The 19,771-nt window shown below is 40.7% G+C and overlaps 1 protein-coding gene across 1 annotated transcript in view; it reads left to right on the forward strand.

Annotated features, from left to right (window-relative positions):
- The first annotated feature begins 511 nt into the window (after positions 1 to 511).
- Positions 512 to 19,771, forward strand: part of LRP12 (LDL receptor related protein 12) — a 48,817-nt gene continuing 29,557 nt past the window's right edge. Inside the window, exon 1 of the mRNA XM_055704698.1 lies at positions 512 to 892. Within this exon, the coding sequence (XP_055560673.1) occupies positions 814 to 892 (79 nt within the window). The 5' untranslated portion in view covers positions 512 to 813. The remainder of the gene's footprint in view (positions 893 to 19,771) is intronic.

Consider the following 19,771-nt stretch of genomic DNA (forward strand, 5'->3'; position numbering starts at 1 on the left):
GTTTTGTTCCGTCTGGCTGGTGAAATGCAGCTTTGGAGGTTGGAAACACAGCAGCCGCCAGCTGCCGGAGCGCTCTGCGCTCCACAGACCGGGCCTGACCGGGCAGTTTTCTCCAGGGCAGAGCGCCGGGGCGCCCCAAAGCCGCGTGGTTATTTCGCCCGTGAGCCGGGAGCCCAGGCTGCCCAGCCGCCGCAGCGGCGGGACATCCACCCTCCCTCCGCCGCCTCAGTCCTCCTTCGCGGAGGGCATCTCCTGCGGGCGGCGGCGCGGCACGGCCCGAGGGGACAGGCCGGCCTGGGGGGCCCAGCCCCGGCGGACCCGCAGGCGGCCTCGGCCGGTGACGGCGGCTGCCGGGACGGGGCGGGGCGGGCCGAAACCTTGGCGGCGGCGGAGGAGGCGGAGACGGAGGAGGCGGCGGCGGCGGGGCGGTGTCGCGCCGGAGCGTGGCGGCCCGGGCCCTCCCCCGCCGTCTGGGGGCCGCCGCTCCGCCTCGCCCGCCCGGCTCGCGGCTGCCGGCAGCGACTCCATGCGCCCGGGCCGCCAGTGCGCAGCCGCGGCGGGGCGCAGCCGGGGAGGAGGAAGCGGCGCGGCGCGAGGGGAAGGAGGCCGAGGCCGGCGGAGGCGGCTCATGGCTCCGCGGGCGGCCGGATGAGGCGCGGGTGTGCGGGCCGCTAGCGCTCCCCGAGGCGGCAGCTGCGGTGGGCGAGGGGCCGAGGCGCGGCCGGCCCCTCTTGCGGCGGCAGCTCCGGCTCCGTGTCGGGGGCGCGGCGGCAGCAGGTCCGGCTCCTCGTCGCCTCCCTGCGGGCTGGTGTTATGGCCCCTTGGGGGAGCGCAGAAGGCTCCCCGGCTTGGAGGTCAGCGCAGCTCCTGCTCCTCGTCGTCTCCTGCTGCGGTAGGTACTGGGGGGGTGACGCCGCCCGTCTGCCTCAGTCTCCCGGGCCGGGAGGCGGCTGCCCGCCGCGGAAGAGGGGGAACAAAGCGGCCTTTCTCCCGGCCGGCCTGCGGTGGCGGGGTCCCTCGGCCCGGCCCGGGCCCCGGCGCCTGCCGGGGCCGCCGCCGCCGCGGCCCTGCCGGGGTGCCCGCGTACTTCCCCTTTCCCGCCCCGGCTTCGCCTCCGAGCTCGGCTGCGCCGGGGCTCGCACAGCTTTTGGCTTTTCTCTTTCCCTCTGTGCCTGTGGGGGTGGGCGGAAATCTCCTCAGGGAAGTCCTGAAAACTGAGGCTGGGATTCGGCCCAGCTGCCCTCGGCTTTCTCTCTCGCAGCTGTGCGTTGCCGGGAACTCCGGAGTTGGCGTGGGGCCGCGCAAACAAACCACCCCCAAATCCTCTGAGTCACGAATAATCGCTGTCTGTGGATCATGGGGATACCTGGGAGATGTTCCACGTCCGGCCGGGCTGGCAGGGATGCGGCCTGGGGCCGTGGGGGGCCGCCGGGCCGTGGGGGCTGGCGCTGTGCGATGAGTTTGTGACACATCAGCAGAGGCCTTGAAGCCCTTCCAGGGACCTCTGCTTCTGCTCAGCCGGCGTTCAGCTCGCACCCGAACAGCATTTCGTTGCTGGTGGTAAACCCATCTTTACACAGAACAGCTAATGGAAAATATTTGCGTAAACGTGTTAGGGAATGTCCTTACGCTGTTTTTTACAGTGAAGGATCGAAACGTGGATACTGGACAATGAGAGCTGTCACGTGTTTTCTCACACAGTTGTTTGTTTTATGAACTCGAGCGTAGGTTGTGTCCGTGGGCCCCGGCACGAGAAGCAGCCTTTGGCACAGAGCTGGACATGTGCCTTGCTCAGAGGAGGACAGCAACAGGGGCCGTGGTTTAGCAGTTTCTGGAGTAGATGCCTTTGCTTTAACCACGTGATTGAGCATATGGAATTGAATCTCTTTTACTGTTTAGGACAACAAACTCGAGTCTGGAACGCCAAGATATTTCAGGTTTGTCTGTTTGTCCAGCGCATGCCTGTGCTGCAAAGATCAGTGCAAGCTCTTAAGTATAGATGTACCTCTTTCTTGTAATTTGTAAGAAAATTTCCCATTTCATATTGACATGAGTGAAAGTAAGGTAGGCTTCTTCAAACAGCCACAGTTACACCAGTAGCTGTAACTGGATAGTTACAGTGGTATAGTTTAGTTTCTCAGGGGCCCTACTCGCATGGACAAAGTGAGGTACTGACCAATCCTTTAAATGCACAAAGTGTTTCAATATCTATATAGACTTAAAAATTAGGTATGTCAAAAGCAAAACTGGAAAGCGTATGGTAGTGATAGAGCAGGAAGTGGTAGGGGAAATCTCAAGTCTGGCTATATTAAGCTGTCCTTATGTTTGCATACTTAATGTACTTGAGAAATTTAATTTATGTAAAGGTTATTAACAAACTGTATTTGTTTTATTATACTTCATGGAATTGAAGTAAAAAGTTAAAATGGTAATCGTGATATACCTTATCAGCCTGACTTCAGTAGATAGATCCAGATTGTGATGCTGTAACTTAGGCAGGCAGTATTTTCAGTATTTCCACTGTAAAAAATTTAAACCACAAGGACAATCCTTAGTTAGAGAAAAAAACAACCAAATAAAATCTTGCTGAATAACATTTTTCATAGCCTTTAATCAAGGCTTGCCAAAGTCCAACCAAGAACGAAAGCTCTGTAAGTTTCTTTTGCCTTGCTGAGAAACACATCGCCATCCATTATTACCCCTGCTGGGAAGGAGAAGCTGTTTCCCATTTCGATCAGTGTGCTGCCTCATCCTCATGATTAATTTCTCCTAACAGTTTTTGTTACAATTGTCTGAAGTTCTGACAAGTTTCACTGCTTGAAGGAAAGGAACTTCCTCCTCCACAGGTTAGAGCATCCAAAATAAAAGCAAACGTTCACTGTGTAGCGTAGCCCTATCTCTAGCTGTCATTTTGGTTTCTCCTGTTTGTTTCTTTTGGGAGAAGGAAGTGGGAATGGCAACTATGCCCTATTAAAGCATTTTACCTTCCTGTACAACTGTTTTTAGCTCTTCCAAACTAAACTAATTTAATATTGGCATGAATTTGATCAAGGCACTGGTGATAGCAGAACTCTGGACTGTGATGTTGATCCTGAGCAGAGCCTTGCAGATGTCATTATGTTGTTGCATATTAAGGCTTTGAATACAGTGGGCGGTACTCAAGGTAAATGTGCATTTGGAAAGGCAGTGGTGCATCACTTTGGTTGCCTTCCATTATGCAGTGGCACAGCTGAAATATCTAGAATTTTCCACTAATTAAAGTACTAAATTCATGAAGGTTGATATGTGGGCATTGAGCTCTCCAGAGAATGTTTCTCTGTTTCCCTGTAGTTAGTGAATTTTTCAAACCTTCCTTCTGATGATGACTATAATTATAAAAATTTGAGAAGGAGGAATACTGATGAGTGGAGGTATTGGAATAGCATTGACTAACGAGAATTATAGCTTGGTAGGGTGCTGAGCAATGGTATTTGTTTTTAGTATGTCTGGCCTTCCTGTTGGCTTGAGAGTTTTATATCCAAGAAATAATTGATTGTTATGTGTGTCTATATAATCCTGGCATGGCTTTTACTGTGATATGAAGGCATTTCTGCATATCTCAAAGGCCCTAATCTGAGTTAAAAACAAGACTATATGGGGTACAAAGTAGTGGGGTTTTTTTAGGGGGAAAATGTCACTTGAGGAATTGGTCCTGGTTTTGAGGGTAATGTTTTTCAAACCAAGGTTTGATGATTAGTAACTGGAAATCAAATGAATCTTAAAATAATGGTATTTGTTTAGGTTGGAAAAGACCTTTAAGGTCATTGAGTCTGGCCATTAACCTAACACTGCCAAGTCCACCACTAAACTGTGTCCCTAAGCACCACATTTTACTGGTGCTGTGATGCAACAGTTTTAGGACCAGTTTGAGAGGGATTGGTGCTCCAGAGCAGAGGTTGAGTTATGGAAAGTCTCTGAGGTGGCACAGTGCAAAAGCTAGAACATGCCTTCCTTTGGAATGAAGTCTGGAAGCATGGGTACTTGGATTCTTCAGATTTCTGGAAAGTCAGGTGTTTTTTTTTTTTTAGGCTTAACTATACTTGTCACCCTGATATATTAATTTATATTTCTGTCCCACTGAACACAAGAGTACAGAGAACTTTTACAGCGTTCTGTACAGTTGGTAGTAGTCAATGCAGTAGTGCAGTAGGTAAATTTCTCTGCTTCTGGCTTCACCAGATGTAACTAGTTTCAAAGAAAAATATTTACAGTAGTAGGACTGTGAGACTGAAACAGTTCAAAGGTAGAAGTGGAGGCAGATAGTCATCAGTCTTAATTCTCCTTATCTCCAGGATGGTTTTGGCTTTAGTGAGTACTTCTTCAAGCACTTGACTGAGAAACATCAGCAGAGATCAGAAAACGATTATTCCCAAAAACTGTAGTTGAAACAATGTGTAAGTTACCAGTGAGACTGCAATGCTGTTGACATTTTTCTGTCCCATTAAAGAAATCATATTACACTTACATAAGATTTACAATACTAAGTTTTGGGTTAGAAACATTCCAGCTTTCTGTGGTACAAATGTTGCTTGAGATTATAAGAGTCTGTATAATTAATTGTTCATTTGGTTTTAAGACAAGATGGGTAAAATCGTCATATAAGTTCACTGGTCAGGACCGAGATTTTATGTACATGTCAGTTTGCTAATGATGGTATGAGGAAGAATAAATAATTCTTCAGGTTTGTTCACCTTGTTTGAAAGAATAGCCTGAATCATGTAAGCAAATAAAGTCTGCCAGCCAGTTTATTTAATTTTATAAAGAAGTTGAACTATAAAGCCAGAACAGATTGTCCTGAAGGAATAGCTTGGCTTAATAAATGATTGTACCGTAAACTCTTGAATGTCACTCTTTAGTGATACTTTTGTAATATACTGAACGATATATTTTGCTAAGCTTTAAATCGTATTTTTGGCAAACCTGCTGCGTTTAATTTATTAGAATGGTTTTGTAGTCCTTGAAGTGAAACTGTCCTAATTTTAATGCCATAGAATTTTATATTGTCTAATAACTCGATCATATGTCAAGTTGTGCAAGTACATACATATTCAGCTGGCTGTTCAGAGCTACATTTAGGTCTGTAGTCAAAAAAGTACCTATGAGGTCAAGTGGACAATGCTTAAAGCAGTGTTCGTTTGAGGGGAGAAGAAAAAAATCCACATCCTAGACAACCTTGGAGCAAAAAAGTTTGAAAACTTAATCTAAGGCAGTTGGTATGATTGTTACTATGAGCTAAATGAGAACATCATCAGCCAGAGGAAGAGCAGAGAGGTACTTGTAACCAGAATCAGGACAGAAGCCATCTGACTTCATTCCTGTCATCAGAGCAAAGCATGTAATTAGCACTGCTTTTTTGTCTGTTTTTGTCATTGCTAGGAGTGGAAGAACTCTGCTGGGTTAGCGTTGGAAAGGCCCTCCAGGTGAATGTTTGATTCCTTTGCTCTAGTCACTCCTATTTTAGTATCAAATAGATGTAAACAATATGGGTGTTATTTTCAGCTAAGCCCTAAATATATTGTTGTATACTTGTCCTCACTAAAACTTGCAATTATGATCTGTCTTGTGGTTTGTTAACACATCTCAAATTTGTAAACTTAGTATCTTTGGTATGTTAGGTGAATCCCTCCACACATCATTTTTCTTCTATTGTACACCTCAGTTTCCCAAGCTGTAGACATTATTTTCATACTTGTTAAGTATAATTCCCTAATTTCCTTACAATTTTTAAAAAATCGCGAGTACTGTTTGTACTGTGTAAATAGTGTGGTTTTGCTTTCATAGATGTCTGCATTTTCCAGTTTCAGTGTTCCACTTACATTGTCCCAGATAGTTAATGATGATGTTAAACACTGGAACAGCTGAGATATCTAGCTAGGCATTAACAGAGAGTGTGATTTGTCAACAACCAGGGATTTATTTGGCTTGTATGCACTTCAGAATTACTAGCTCTAATATTTTGCAGTACCGATTATTGCTGAGGTGTCACTTGGCTGGCAGGATTCAGTCTACTTAGTTTACATGTTTGTAAGAAAACACTGGGTATCAATGCATTTGATACTGATGGAAGCTGGTTGTTGATTTGGGTTCCTGTGTTTATCCCCTAAGTAGAAATAAATGCTCAAAGTGGTTTATAGCAGGCTATGTGATGCCGTAGTCCGAAGAATTGTGTTGTCTGACTACATTTTTGTTTTCTCCATTTGATTTTTCACTGCAGTTGTTAATTTACTAATGCTTTATTATGCAGAGGTTTACAGTTGCATTGAAATATATAGTATTGATTCCTGTGAGTATCTAAGTTTAAACTACTAGATTTAGCATAATTGACAGAACAGTGCAAATACTTTCAAAAGCACTATTCTGAATGGTGGTTCTGACTTGTTTCTCTGAACAGATGCTTTAGATTTGGATATATTATAATTTTTGCTATATTGTTAACGTGTTGATGTCTTTTTAGCAAGGCAAGAACATATGTAGTAGTTTTCTGCTAGGGTTGGTTTGTTTGGGGTTTTTTCCTGCTATTCTGTTTGACACTGTGAATTTTAGGAATGCCTGTGTAATTTCCTCGTGTTTTGTGAGGAATAAGTTTCTGAAACTAGCCAGGGAGGGGGGAAGTGCAGAATCCTTTTTTTTCCTCCTGGCTTACTTCTTACTGGATCAAAAGTAAGTTAGCAAGGAAGCTTAAGAGCTGCTCCAACACCCACCCCCCACCCTCCAAAAAAAAATATGCTTACAAGTAGAGCATATTTTGAAGGGCAGGTGGGAGATGGCATCACATGAAAACATTTGGTTTAGTAGCTTGAGTTGCTGTAAGATGGGCTTTCTTTTCATTTAAGCATCTTGTGACTTCTAGTACTTTCCCAGATACCTTTAGTTGGTTGTGGAATTTCTTGATGTGCAAGAAAGCTGAACTTCCTCACTCTTCAGTGAACTGTTCACTTTCATTGCTTTGCAAAAAGTTTGTAAGTAGTTTCTCTCCAAGTGGAAAGTACACTTGAACTATGTATTAGCATGTGAACTGCATGTTTCCACCCTTCTGACTGTATCTGTAGCTCATGACAACCCTTCCCTTAACCTCTGAGGTGTTTCCTCCACTAAGTGGAAGCCCCTGGGACTGACTGTGCGTAATCAGAGCAGACTTTTAAAGTCAGTAGCAGCCAGAAAACAGCGGAGTGATCATCTAACAAGCAGTGTGAGCACACCTTGGCATGTGGTGGAAGTCTATAATGAAGTTGCTTGCGTTTAAAAGTTAGGAAAAAATAACTCTGCTAGAGGCTTCTGTAGCTTGGTTTTATTACTCCAGCTTTGTTTGAACCTGCGGGGATCAGATATACGTAGGGCTTTCTGAAAGTATAGATTGTGAGAATAGTTTTTTTCATGGAATAAAAATTGGGTTTAGCCTAATTTATACATAGTTACTAGTAATAAGTTTGTTCTCATCAATGATGTCCCTTAAAAATGTAGTGATCTTATTTAAGGAACTGCTCCTTTAGAAAGAAGTTGTTAGTAACTGAAGGTGAGCAGTTTAGAAAAGAATATTGAAGTCTTGATGTGTCTTGTAGAGGGGAGGTGCACACTTACACTCATGTGCTCTGGCTTCTAGATTTTAGCTGTATATGCATTTTCGTAAGACTTTGGTTAGCATCTTTTATTTTATACACTTTACAAAGTGTGTTAGAATCCAATGAATTAGTATACTCCGGTAGGGTGTTTTCCTTCTACAAAATTATATTTTGAGTATCTCAGATAAAAAAAAGTAAAAGCTTCAGTTACGGATATTGTAGTGACTGGGACTGAGACAGATAATGAATAGGTCACATGCGGTAAGAAAATCCACATATATAGGAATATTCCTCTTAACACATAGTTTTAAGTGGAGGCTTTAGCCCTCCCCTCCTTTTTTCCTGCACATAGAGCTCAACAGAGTAATTTCCAAAGAGAGAATGATTCCAGTCCTAATTAGTGTGCAGTTTTATTCACAAATTGTTGTATTTACTCCAGTCTGCTCTTCATACTTCTAAGCAATTACATTTTTCCATTTGCTCTCTTCTAAAGAAGTGTTCAGAGAGAGTGCACAGGGATTTAACTCAAAATAGGTGTCTAAATTGTATGGAAATATCTGTAACTGGATGTGGGAGCGTACATGGTTTTTTTCCACAGTTGATAATGATGTAAGAGTATGGAGACAGAAAATTTCTCCTTTCCATGACGTAAACATCAATTTAAATATTCTGAAATAGATGCCTATTGGTGAGTCAGGAAGATGAATAATAAAATCATCAGTCACATGTCTCTTGGATCACAGCGACCTGCAGCTGGAAGTTGAGTGGGATGAATTTGGATAGTTGTGTAATTAGTTGAAATGGGTTCCCTTGTCAGAGCACCTTGCCTTGTTCATGTTTCCTATCTAAAGGTACTGAAAGAGCAACCAGTTCCGTGGCAGAAGTTCAGCTAGTGTCTGTGGTTAGAGGTATTCATGAGGATTGGCGAGCTGGGATGGCAAGGAAGGGAGAGATTTTGGGATGTCTTGGGAAGGCACATTCATAGCTAAAGGTAGCAGAACTGTTCTTTGGTGTAGAAAGGAAGCCAAGCTGTTTGGGAGAGCAGCGATTGCTTAAGAGGCTGTGCAAGTGGAAGGGAGGAAGGGAACCAGTGTTTTTATTTTAAGGTGTGTTACGGTGGCTGGATGAGCATCTAATCAGTCTAAGATGTTAGTCTTAGTAACAGCAAGCAAGTAAAGGGGTTTGAGTGCAGGAGATGCTCAGGAATTGCATGAGGTCTTGCTCTCAGGCCTTCCAAGCCCTCTCAGGCAGGGCAGTGTTACAGAAACATTAGATTCTTGCATTTTATCTGTGCTCTGGAAAAGGAGTGGATGAACTGACAGAGATTTTTAAGCATTTTGTAATTCGGCATAAGGCTTTTTTGTCAGTGTTTTGAAACATTTCTTTTTTGTAACCCTGCTGCATGTTCCTCTTTCTGGCTGATACTGGCATTTGGCAATTGTGTGTTCTTTAGCAGCTATACTGCTTGATGTGCCCGGAAGCTGTGTGTTTCTAGAGTCCAGTTACTACTAACCTCCCTGTAGCTGCTGATCCAGTTTCCAGTGCCTGTTGCCTAGGTGTTGGTCTAGCTTGTCTTGCTCCGATCCCTGTTTTCGAATTCCCTGTTGTGATCTGTCATCTGTGCACACTGTTAACAAATCTTCAGTGGTATCACAGTTCATGTAAATGGCAATACAATATACCAAAGCTGAAGTGACAGTGTTACTGTTCGCTTTTTAGGTCCACAATACTAATTTTCTGGTTTTCTTCATCCATTTTGGAAATCTGGGACATTACTGTCTGTACAGCCATTCCTTTCACCTTTACGGTATAGATGAATAAGGCTTGGGAGAAGGACTGTACCTTTCACTTCTTCCTTTAGTGAGGACCACTGCTTTCCTCACTATCTGTGGGAACCATATAGCTTGTGTTTGGTGCCTTTGGGGGTTCATGAGGAGTTTTTCTGGAGTAAGAGATCCTGTGTTCTAAATGTGCAGATTAGGAGGAACAGCCATGCTGCAAACTGTTCTATGTGATAACATCTCCCAAAGATGGCTCCCTTGCAAGTCACAGCTGCCCAGTGAAAAGTTAAAGGCTGTGTGTGGCTAAAGCTGCAGTCCTATCTAACAGAAAGTTGTAGTAGTGCTCGATACTGACTTTTTGGAATTAATATAATGAAATATTCATCTGTACCTCTATATTAAAATGTTAATTAAAAGCATGGAGACCAGGAAGATGTATGTGGGAATCAAGTGAGTTGACTTCTACATTTGAATCTTTCACTAGTTTTCTGGGACTGTCCCTGGTTTGTGGCTTTACAAAGGAGGTGGATCTGAATTCTGGATATAGTCATTTAGAGCATTGGAGATGAAGGAATTTGGCATAAAATGCAATAGCTTTCAGGAATTATTAATGACCAAAATAAAGCTGAATTTAAAATCTGAGGTCCTGCTTACTGACTATACTGCATGTTTGGGAGCCAATAAAATGCTCAAAGCACCTAATTTGAAATAAGCATGCACAGTTTCTCAGGCATGTGTGCGTTATTCAACTAAAACGATCACATCAAACAGGTTTTTTTTTCTGGGGAGATGAGTTACTCTTATGGGAAGGAGGTCAGAACTAGCTTTAAAGTTGTGGGTTGTTGAACATCGTTTATAAATTATTGCTATGAACATAAGGATCATGGCATCAGATTCTTATTAAGCAACTCCTTCATGGCTGTGCTGAAATACTGTGTGCTTTGATGTATTTTTGAAGTGTCTGAAGATATTTTAATTTATTTAGACATGTAATCAGAGTTTGTGTTTTGCAGTGCATGTGGTTCCATTGTTCTGGGTCTGCTTTTCTCCCTATATCTGGAAATCTGCAATTAAATGGGAAGGTCATGTACTTAAATGAACGTTTTGCTAGATTATATAAAAGCAGATAAATAGAAATTTGAACATGTAGGCATTATGTCTGACATTGATCTTGTACTTGTCACCGTGCTATGTCACATTTTTTGCTATTTTAAAATTCAGTGCCTCCCTTTAAAAAGGGTGTAGGAGCAAGTGCTGAATTTTGTTAGCGGGTTGGCTTTTAATAGAGAGGAATGTCTGCCTGTGTATGTAATTTTTTACCCTTTCTTTTGCAGCTGAATTAGTGCATTGAAGCCTAATTTGCCCATTTTCCTCTTCAAGCTACATTCCTTAAAAAGGAAACCCATAGCTATTTGAGCCTTAGAACCTTTCTGTTGCAGTAGTGTGAAGTGTTCCCTGTTGTAGCATGGTCGTGATTATTGTCTTCTTAAAAAAAAATATTAGCAAGTACTGTATTCTTCAATTAAATTTCTCAAGAGATAGGATTTGTATATTTGTTTAGGGTAGACTAAGAACTTCTGTCATTAATCCACAACTTTGTTTCCTGAGACAGGACTGACACTCCATGCTTAAGGTGGTCTCCTGTTAGTTTTGTGAACCGTTGTCTTAGCTCTTTCTTAGTGAAGTTAGTAATTGACTTCATAATTCTGTGTCAGTGGAAGTTGACAAAATAAAGGTAAACCTTTGGTTTTCCAACATGTGTATGATCTTTTGTAAGTGCTACTAAGTCCTGTGCTTGCTTTGAATATGTTTATAGACCTTTGGAAGGGGGGAGGGTGTGGAATTTTAATCCACAGTCACCCTTGACTTTGCAGTGCTTTGTTGTGGTAAGTTTAAATTCTACTCCAGGCATCAGTAAGGTCAAAGTCAAATCAAAATGAACCACTTTTAAAAATGCAGTAGATTTATTACTTGCAGTTTGATAATAAGCAATGAAACTAACTTTAGACCTTAGGAGCTTTACGTAGTGTGTTTATTAATTCAAAATTATCTTCATAAAAATCTGCATTTGAAAGTTTTACCCGCCCAAGATTATTGTAGGACATTTGTCTCTGTTGTAGGTGGTCCACATTAGAAACCTATGCAGTTTCTTTTGCTTTGAGAGGACTAAGGCCAACAGGAATGACATCTGTACCACCATTTTTAACTGCTGCAGCAAGCCTAATAGTTACCTTCTGGGGATGGAACCAGCTAAAATAGTTCAAGAGTGAATACACAGGTCTCTCCAGAAATCACTGTCTTGGTGCTGCAACACTGGTAATGACTGAATCTGTGTAAAAGTTGTTTCGTAATGTTAATGCTGAGCCTTTGGGTACTTCTGCGGATGATCCAGAACAGAAAATCAACTAAATGGGCAAGTGGATAATAATCAGTGAAGTATAAACAGTGTAATAATTTGCAAGTCTTCTGTCTTCACAGTGTCTACTTTATCACAAATAAGCCTTGCCCTTCAGTTTTGCAGTCAATATAAATTTAAATGTACTTTCTCATTTTAGAAAGTACTACATGTGTATACTGTCAATAAAAGATGACAAATAGAAAACTCGGATAATATGAAATATTCCAGACTTCCTTTATACTTTCCCAGAACTGTACTTCTTGTAGTGATAGCCTCTTCTTTTTTTTGAATAGTCAACACACAGTGAAACCAGTGCCCTTAAACTGTAGCATATTATTATTCATTAGGGAGAGTTGCCAGTAAGGAATTGTCAGGGATGTAATCTGCTTTCATTAATGCACAAGTGTGACGATTTTTTTCATGCAAATTGAAAAGAAGCTACATCTAAAAGAATACAACTGCCTGTCAAGTTTGGTAAACTGTATTAACATAAAAAACTAGTATCTTTTTTACATAGCTATTTTTCCAAGGCATTCTTCAAGAAATTATTCTGTTTTGTTCATACACAGGTTGAATCTGAGTACCCCAACAAATAGCTACCCTTTTGAGTTTCTTTCTCTAGTTGACTGTTGCATCATATGTGGCATCTCTTTGTAAAAGAACACTTGTGTATGAAGCAGTGAGTTGCTGGTACTGAGCTTTCTTCTTAAAAATAGGCTTATACCACAAAAATACTATAACCCTGACTCTCATCTAAATTCACTGTGCTTTACTGATGTGACGTGCTTGGAAACAAACCTTCAATGCATGTTTTTCTTTTAAAATATTCATTGTATAGTTGTGTAAAAACTCTTTATTATCTGAGGTTTTAGTATTAAGATAGAATAATAACCACTCACACTGACAGTATTCATGTAAAGTATTGTTGTTAGCAGGGTAGAAGCTGAAGCACAGAAAATAAATAGCTGATCCTTGGTTGTGTGTGAACAGAGTTCATTACTCCACGCTTCTGGTCCTGTGCTTTTGCATGAGTGTGAAGTGGGGAGTCTTGGTTTGGCTTAACTTACGGCACAATCAGTGTGGGAAAAGGCAGGCAACAGGAATGTGACTTACTGATCTGAACTGCTCTTCAGGGAAGTCTGTTCTCGGTGTAGGCAGACTAGTCTGTCCCTCAGAGGGAAGATAAAAGGATGATGAGTGGTCCTGAAGTATTTAAATGCATACAACACCATTTTGGGAAAGATGCAGTTGCAGAGTTTTTGTTGTGGAACTCGATATAGGCTACTTTGAGAGCAGTGTGTCTCTTCTACCTTATTTAGCAATTCAACTCCTGCCCTTGTCTGTCTTTACAAATGTGACTACCGACTAATTTATCTCATCCCCAAAATGCCTATCCTCTTCTGCTCATCAGAAACACAGCCCATTGTGTATTTTGGCTGTTGTTTCTTAAGTGATGGATGCAGACTGCTTTAAAAGGTTTAGTGATGATCTGCTGCCACTTAGCTCCTTCAGACCAGCTATCTCTTACTGGAAGCAGACAGGTAGAATGTGTTTTATCCTGTATTATTGTGTTCTGTGTGGCATCTCTTACATATAGTAACAAGAAATTTTGCAATGGAAACTTTACGTTGGAACACAAGTAGAAATGTATAATATTTTCTTGAAGTTCTTATTAATTGGATTTTGAGGGCTGTTACTCTTCTGCCAAATGTGGTAGAAGTAGTCCAAAGTATTTGGAATTGTGGGGAATGTACAGATGCACACAACTGCTCTTACGCTGTGTGACCCATGGGAAACTGGGCTCAAGTTGATATTCATATTGCCAGATAACAGTGAATATGTGCAAACAAAACAACTGGAGTGGCTTTTGGAGTATTGGGTTGTGAGCTGGATGGACAAAGGGGAGGGCAGTTATGTAACTTGACCTTCAGTCATCTGGTTGTTTATCTCAATGATTCTTGGCAGGGATTTCTTCAGAGGAAGAGTCACAGCATGGTTTGATATAGTATCCCATATATTGAGTAAGATTTTTTTTTTAGGAGGCTGGAGTGCAGAAAAAAAAGTTAAGACTCTTCTTGGGAAGGAAGTGAATGACTCATGTAAACATGCATAGTAAGATGTTTTCTTGGTCAAGAAAAGATTAGATGAGTAGAAGAGCTTGTGTCAAGGCAAAAGTGGAGACAAGGTGTACTAGGTATAGGGATAACATACTGGAAGGTAATTATAAATATGAATGTCAGGGTAGGTGGTGATAAGGATTTTGGAATACCTGTTAGATCATGTTCTCCAAGGTCTTCATTCCTCTTACTATGTTTAAGCCTCTCTTCCCATTGATGCTTTTGTCCTAGGACCTCTTGAGAGAGAGAGAGAGGTTACCTGCCTTTCTGTCCCTGAGGGAGCTGGTGTTTTGGTAAGATTGTTGACATACTGCAGCATGAGGCTTTCTGTGTTTTCTTGGTGAATATCCCAGGACCTGGAGTGGCTGGGGAGCATGTGCCTGTGTGAACCCCCTTTCCTAGTTCTGCTGATGGGACTGGCATGTGAGTAAGCCTAAGAGGAGGAGTATCGGAAATCGGCAGCCTCATGTTGGCAGCGTTGAAGCTGGGAGGACTGGTACAGTCCCAAGTATGGCTGTGTTTCAGTGAAAGGAGACAGCTTATTTCTTGGTCATTCATCTCTGTAGGGCTTTTTCATTAAGATGGTCACATTACCTGGAAGTGAATGGGCCAATTCACAGCTCTGTCAATGTGCCTATTTCAACTAACTTACTGGATTAATTGCTCTTTTGAGTTGCTATGATCTTGCACCTAAAACATGAAGGTTCAGAGTGTATTTAGATACCAAATTGGGTTTATTTGACCCTGAGATAAACAAATAAAGCATGTATCATGAAGTTTGTAGACACCTCCAATTTCTTGCAAAGTGCTCAGATTGAAATGATGATTCTGCTGCACTGGGGTACATCTGTGGTTGATGGAGGGTCAGGGCTAAAAATTGGGATTTTGTAACCTGTACAATGTGAGACTTTATTACTGGCTCTATTGAGAATAGGTACAGCAAGTGTATTTAGTGTCATACAAGCAGCTGTTATGGTACACTATGATACCTACAAGTCATTGTATTCTTTTAATTTCTGTAACAAATAACTTGCCTTGCAAAAAAACAGAACCAGAATCCATATAGTAAATTAGCTGTGTGTCTACTTTAACAAATTTAAAGCCTTCCAGTGGTAATTTGTGTGTATCGGGGATGTTTGACAGCTGCGAAAACATATACTTAAGTGTTCTAGAACAAACTTTTTTCTGCTTTCTTTTTGACTAACATTATATACACTATGGCTGTATTGAAAGCATACTGTACTTTGCTTAACTGCAGGTGCCTGAACTGGCTGTCAAGTCAAATGCTTATTCAGCTCTACAGAAAGGATTTCTTTGCTTCATTTTGAAATTGTGGAGTCATAGTACTATCCAACACTCTTGTTTCTAGTTCCTGATAGTGGAAAATTGTGTTTATTTTTTCTGAGTACTGGGAATAATCACGGCAAGAGGCTCAGGTACCCTGCAGTACTATGCAATGTGAAAAGAAGTATTCTGGCCATCAGATGTGCACTTCTTCTCATTGCATATAAAGGTGGCAGTGTTAACTGTCTTTGTATTGCAATTACTGTTTTACCACTGTTTTCACATAAGCTGTCCTGTCTCTATAGCTACCTCTAGCACAATTAATGTAATTCAGACTTCCCTGAATGCTTCCCAGAGTTTTCACTTTGGGAAAGGGACAAGCTTTTACCTTTGGTGTTCAGAATTTTGGACTTACGTTCTGAGTGATTTGGGGGAGAGAGGGAAGGTGAGGCACAATGAGGAGTTGTTAGAACAAGACAGATCCAAGTCAAAGTTTTGGTTTGCTTGTTTTTTCTGTCCTGTTGATCTGCAGTGGTTCTTTAGTGTGATAGCTTTATCACTTACTAAAATTACTCAAGTTTAGCCATTCTTTCCTCTGTGCTTCCCGTACCCTGTGTAGATCTGTCAGTGGGAAACACAAAGCCATCATATTTGCTTTCTTCAAACCTACTTGACTCTTCTGTGTTTGAAATAAAAAGGTGTTAAACTCTTTTACAGGTGTACTACAGGTGCAAATGTGTGAGATACAGCACCAGCATCACCCTTACAGGACAAGAATCACAGTGTTAATAGCAGATAACATGGAAAGGAAGGTGGGAAAGAAGAAGAGGTGGAAAGAAATGCCAGTTTGAGTCTTAGAGGTTTACATCTGTTTGTCTATTGTTTTTTTTAATTATATAAACACAGTCGACTACTTCTAGACTGTTTAAAATATCGGTGGGGCTTGCTGAAGTTTCCTATGTTAGAATAAACTACTTGAATTGGTGCAGTAGCTGTAAGTGTACACAGGTGTGGCATAAAACACTGGAGAGAAAATAAGTTTTACTGGATTATAAATTTTACTGGATATTTCCCTTGTTTGCTTTGATGAAACTAATTTGTTTGAACAAAAGAATGTAAAAGTAGCAAGGCTGCCATGCACAGAATTCTTGGATGGGTGCTAGGCATACTCATTCAAGTATGTGTACACACATGTTTGTACCAGGAATATGCCTTGGCTATTTTAAGATCTGATTCTTAATTAATGAAGTTATTAATCTGAGTAAAATAAATTTCATATCTTGCAGGCAATCTGTCTTCTATTACTATCTGTCCTTTTTGACTAGAAGCAATTCACAGTGCATTTTGAGGAATGCGGTATGTTATGACTGGCAGGTTGTAGCAAGTTCATCTCTTAATCTTCCTGAGTCCTGAAGATATTTAATAAACAGCATAGTTTAAGCAAGTCTAGAAAATTAGTGTAGCTAGTTAATAGCCTTTTCTATCATAGTGATTGAAATGTCGAAGCTGACAACAGTAGAGAAAGAGCTGTGTGGACTGAATGTCTTTTCAATAGTGAGAATGGAAAGATCTACATGTTGTGGTTCCCTCAACTCAGTGACATCTCCACTTGACTGCTATAAGTAGAGCAGATCAAATTATTCATAATAATTAATTCTGCACGTGGGTGTTTGCATGAGATTAACAAAAAGCATTGTTTTACAGATGTTGAAGGCAAAAGCAAGAAGTGCATTGCCTTAGGAGCTTTTTTCCTCCTTTGTGCTTTTTGCTTGTGTTGTTACAGTCCATATGAATGATGGCATGCTGCGTTATGTTGTGCAAGGTTACTTCTACACTTTAATTAGTTCAGTGAAGCATTAATAAAGGACAGAGTCTCTGTCCTGTATTACTGGAAGATAGCTGGGCAGACTGCGTGACTTTTTGTGTAAGTTCAGGTTCTGTCTGAATAGGTGTTAGGGGTCTAAATACTCAGGTTGACAGACTGTGCATAAACAAGTCTGCACAAGTATTTTTAAGGTCTTTGGTTTCTGTGAACTTTTCTTGTAAATTAAAGAAAACAAGCTTTCTTGGGAACTCTGCAGTGCTTTCTCATTCTATCAGAAAGAAACCAAAACACATTAAAGAGTATAAAAGGTTGTCAAAATCAAAGTTTTATTTCTAGTAATAAGTAGTGAGAAGCGAAGACAACACAGTTTTATCTTTCAAATGAGGATGTTTTTCCTAGATGCAATAAACATGCTGTGCTTTTATGATTTTTATATTTGATGTATGTGCAAAATGTGCATGTAAATACACCACTGCTTCACCACCCTCTCCACTAAATAAGCCGCATTCAATTCAATTATGTCATCACAGTGAATGCAGCTGGGATGCTTTGCAGTTAATGCTAATTTATTGTTGTTACCTTCATGAAGACAGAATTGAAACTCAGCAGGTATATACTTTTTGACTCCAGTGTTCTCTGGTTCTCAGGCCAATGTTCCAGAAAGAATCTAGCAAATCTGGAAATTATGGTTAGATTTCTCAATCCCCTGCTTTTGCTCTGATCAGAAGTATGAAAATTCCTCCTTGATTTTTACCTGAATTGTAGTATCTTAGCCCTTCTGTTGAATAAAGACCTAAAATAAATAATTTTGTCATTTTATTTTATGAATCCACTGAGATTTTCTGGTTTTTGAAAGCATTATTTTCTGGATGTGTCTTAGGCAATGATTTTTTTTTTTTTTTCTTTCTAACACAACTGGTGTTTTTCTCGTTTTGAGTTGTTGGTCACATGAGATTTAGGCCCCATAATAAAAATGCAGCAGTGGAACAGTGTTTTCCTTCTTCTCAAAAATCCTCGTGATTCTCCTCCACTCCCCCCAATATCAAGTACTCCTACGCTACTGAAGTCTTTTTTTGGAAAAAAATCAGTTATAAGTCTGAGTCATGCTGTCACCTGGAACAAGAAGCTTAGATGTTTTGAGGGTTCCTGGTAGGGATTTGTGGGGTAATAGCAGATAATATTTTAATTCCTGCAAGTTTATAATAATTTACGATGGCTGCAATGATTAGTTTGAGTAATGATTTTGTTTCTTCTTTTAGCACTTTTTCAAGACAGAATGGAATCAAATCATTTGAAGAAAACAGGATAATCAGCAGTATTATATCTTAAAGAGTATATGGTCTGAAGCATTGCTTTTACCATCTGACTTATGATAAAGGCCTGAAATCTTCTGGCTGACTGTAGGTGTTCGGTTTTTGTTGTTTGGTTGGGGGTTTTTTAATATATATTTATTATCAGCCATATGTAGACCGTTGAATATTGCCATTTATTCCTGTAGTTATAAGGAATTAAAGGTGGGAAATCAATCTAAACCTGCGTGGAGCAAAATCAGGTTTTTTAATGCAACAGTATAGAAACTGTAGTAGATAAAAGTACAGAGCATGTGAAGAGTATGAATCAAATCTGCAATGCTCTTCCCCCTACTTTGTAAGTACTGTGCAGCCCACACATTGAATTTTTCCCCTAGTCTGGCACTTCTCAAATGTGAAATACTTACAGTATTTGAAATGGAAATTCAGAAGAAAAGAATAGTTACATGTACAGTTGAACATGTACAAAGGCTTTGAACAGTCCTTTGTTAAAATAATCAGTTTTATTTTAAACTTAGCTGTTGAAAATTACTAGAAACTTTTTTTCTAGGTTTGTAAGTAATACAACAGTGGGATGTTTCAAAATAGGAAGGGAAATTGGTAGGTTCGTATTGGTGAGAGGGTCTAGTCAGTTAAGAATAGGCGCCTAAGCCTTATAAAGGAGGTAGACTATACTGCCTACCCATCCTTAAATGAGCTGTCTTGCCCTCCCCCCAGTTTCTGGTCTACTCCTTTTTTTTCTGATTTCCTTATTATTTTTTTTAAAGTTACTTGAGATTTAGCTGTCATTTAGAGGACTGTATTCACTGTTCGAACTGTTGTAGTTTTAGTTTTTAGTAGTCTGATTTTTTTTCTGCTTTGTCTAATTGGAAATGCTGCACGAGATTACCACCTGAGAACATGTACAACTTGCAGGTAATGGTCAGTCATGTAACTTCCTTTATACCTGGCTGGGCAGAAGTATAGGGTTTGACATGAACAGAACTACTTATGTGCATTAAATCAGGAATCTTGTTGAAGCTGAGCCCAGTGTCTCTGCTAGATTTCCAATTTCCACTGCTTGCTGCCAAGTCTATTAGAGCTGTCTATAAATAGTTTGCGGAATTTTTGAGTGAGAATAAAAAAAAAAGTCAGGGTCTTTTCAGTCCCCCACCTTTTCAAACTATAACTGAGAAGCACTAGCTTTTTTTCTGCTGAAACTTTCACTCAAAAATCCTTAAGTTTGTTACTAAGTTAAAATTCTGTACTTTGATGACAATAGTTTCAGTTAAAAATTGTCTTGTGAGATTTACAGGTGTGACCAAATTTACTTATGTTTTTTCCCCACCTGCAGCATTAAATCAGAGTTGCTATAGTTACTACTCTAGCTTCTCTTACGAAGCCAAGGATAAAGGAACCTTGGGTTATCTTGGTAATTTGGTGTGCAAAGATCTCTTTCAAAAGTGTTTCCTGTTCTCT

Source organism: Falco cherrug, chromosome 3, assembly GCF_023634085.1.
Source record: "Falco cherrug isolate bFalChe1 chromosome 3, bFalChe1.pri, whole genome shotgun sequence".
NCBI lineage: Eukaryota > Metazoa > Chordata > Aves > Falconiformes > Falconidae > Falco > Falco cherrug.